Source organism: Solanum tuberosum, unplaced genomic scaffold (genome assembly GCF_000226075.1).
Source record: "Solanum tuberosum cultivar DM 1-3 516 R44 unplaced genomic scaffold, SolTub_3.0 scf00086, whole genome shotgun sequence".
NCBI classification, from domain to species: domain Eukaryota; kingdom Viridiplantae; phylum Streptophyta; class Magnoliopsida; order Solanales; family Solanaceae; genus Solanum; species Solanum tuberosum.
The window spans coordinates 1,671,235-1,673,551 of record NW_006239010.1 but is presented as its reverse complement, the minus strand read 5'-3'; the positions used below and the strand labels follow the sequence as shown (position 1 = coordinate 1,673,551).

Here is a 2,317-nt window from a genome sequence, read left to right as displayed (position 1 = left end):
ATATAGAATTGTCTAGAAAGGGAAAAAATATATATATCAAACACTGTAAAATTTAAGAAGTAATAGTAAGACAAATTTAAATAAACACTACAAGAAGTAGGAAACTTACCTCTTTCAATTTTCTGTTTGCCTTTTTACATTTTAAAATTGTGTAGTCGTGGAGGAGTAGTTCTCTCAATTTTGGAAGAGAACATGTTCCTTTTTAGCAGTGAGAACATAAGATATAAAGGGGGTGTATAGATTTAATAGAATTTAGAGGGGTGTAATTAATTTTCAAATTGATATTATAAATTGAGAGATTACAGTTTTCAAAGTGATTTTAATAAGAAGTAACTTTTGGGTTTTCAAAATTATGAATGTAAGCAGCTAGACTACGTTTTTTTACTCTAAAAAAATCACCTTTTAAATGGATGTAGCATATAATTTAGGGAAAAGGGTCAAAAATACCCCTCAACTTTAGTTTATTGTTTGACTTTACCCTCGCCGTTAAAATGAAGTTAATTTTACCCTCCCGTTACTAATTTCACCAAAATTACCCCTCATTTGACGGAATCCCCAAAATTGACCCAAATTGACCCGATTTTTAAAAAAAAAACCCTATTCCCTATTTTAACCCAATGACCCGACCCTCCAGAGGATAACCCATTCCCCTACCGTCCTACAAAGTCCGTACATGCCTCAAAACTATAACCGATCTAAAATAATTAGTCGAACAGGTTACGTGCGAAGTAATCCCAAGGAAGAAATTCTCTTTCAAAAACGAATCAACGAAGAAAATCACAACGCAAAACAACATCATATCAGAAGTTCCAAATGTGGAATCAAAGGATTCAGTGTTAAGGGTTTTGGATTCGCCAAGGTTTAGGGGCAAAGAAAATGAGGTATTAGTGAAGGAATTCGGTAGGGGTAATGATGAAGAGATCATGGAATTTGTTTTATCAGATTTAAAGGGTTGAGATGTGAGATTAATGGGGGAGTGTGAGGGCATTGTTTGTGCATAAATTGATTGATTGTAAGGTATATGTTGGACCTGTTTTTGGGTCAGTGTTGATTGAAGAAGTAACGAATTGTGTGTTCGTTATGGCTTCACATCAGATTCAGATTCATCAAGCTAAAAGATGTGATTTTTATCTTCGAGTGCGGAGTACGCCGATTATCGAGGATAGTGATGGTGCAAGGTTTGCACCATATTGCTTAAAGTATGAAGGGATTGAGAAGGATCTTGAGGAAGCTAATCTTGGTGAAGAGACAGGGAATTGGTCGAATGTAGATGATTCTAAGTGGTTAAGAGCAGTGCAGTCTTCAAATTGGTCAATTTTGCCGGAAAATGAACGCGCTGGCACAGTTGATATGGAAGAACAATCAGAGGGAAGAGAAATGAAGAACAACGGGTTAGAGGGGTCGGGGCAGGTCTGGGCATTGGGTTAAAAATAGGGAATAGGTTTTTTTTTAAAAAAATTCGGGTAATTTGGGTCAATTTTTGGGGGATTCCGTCAAATGAGGGGTAATTTTGGTGAAATTAGTAACGGGAGGGGTAAAATTAACTTCATTTTAACGGCGAGGGTAAAGTCAAACAATAAACTAAAGTTGAGGGGTATTTTTGACCCTTTTCCCTATAATTTATGTTGAATTTGTTGCAAGTCTTTTCAAATTCTTCAATGGTTTGGAGCAGTAAAACTTCTTTCTCCTAATTAATTTTTTTTTAATCTTTATTTGAATGCACATTTTACATCTTTATCCAAAAAAATGTTGGAGTAAATTTTGATTGAAGGATAAAAGTGTCATTTAACTTTATAAAGATATTTCTATAATTCAACTTTTTAACTTGGAGGCTTCCCACCTTTAGTAATATTATATATATATAATGATGGTATAATATGATGATGATGATATATATGATGATGATGATAATTAAATTAAATATATATATAGATTATATATAGATGATAAATATTATTAAATTCGATATTTTAATTAGGAATTAATCTAAGGAAGTGCAAAAGTCATTCACATTTTTATTAAAATGATACAATTTAACATTTAAATTAAATAATTAAATGCTTTTATAACATTTTAATTTATAGTATGGGTAAAATCGTAATTCAACTTTTATAACTTTTTTTGTTCCCACTTATAGTAATATATGATATGATGATATGATCAACAACAACAACGTCTTAATGCCAAACAAGTTTGGACATATTTTTGGTTGATGGTTTACTTAAAATATTGACTCCTATTTTATTTTTTGGCGAATTAAAACAAAAATAAATAAAATCACAGAAGGAATAAGTACAAGCAAGGAACTAGACCTTAC

At 32.0% G+C, this 2,317-nt stretch overlaps 1 protein-coding gene across 1 annotated transcript; it reads left to right on the top strand.

Annotated features, from left to right (window-relative positions):
- The first annotated feature begins 522 nt into the window (after window positions 1-522).
- On the top strand, window positions 523-1,468 carry LOC107057700 (tubulin-folding cofactor C-like). Its single transcript, XM_015308484.1, has one exon. The coding sequence runs from the start codon at window positions 1,081-1,083 to the stop codon at window positions 1,426-1,428; it is 348 nt and encodes a 115-aa protein (XP_015163970.1). The 5' UTR covers window positions 523-1,080; the 3' UTR covers window positions 1,429-1,468.
- Window positions 1,469-2,317: the final 849 nt, after the last annotated feature.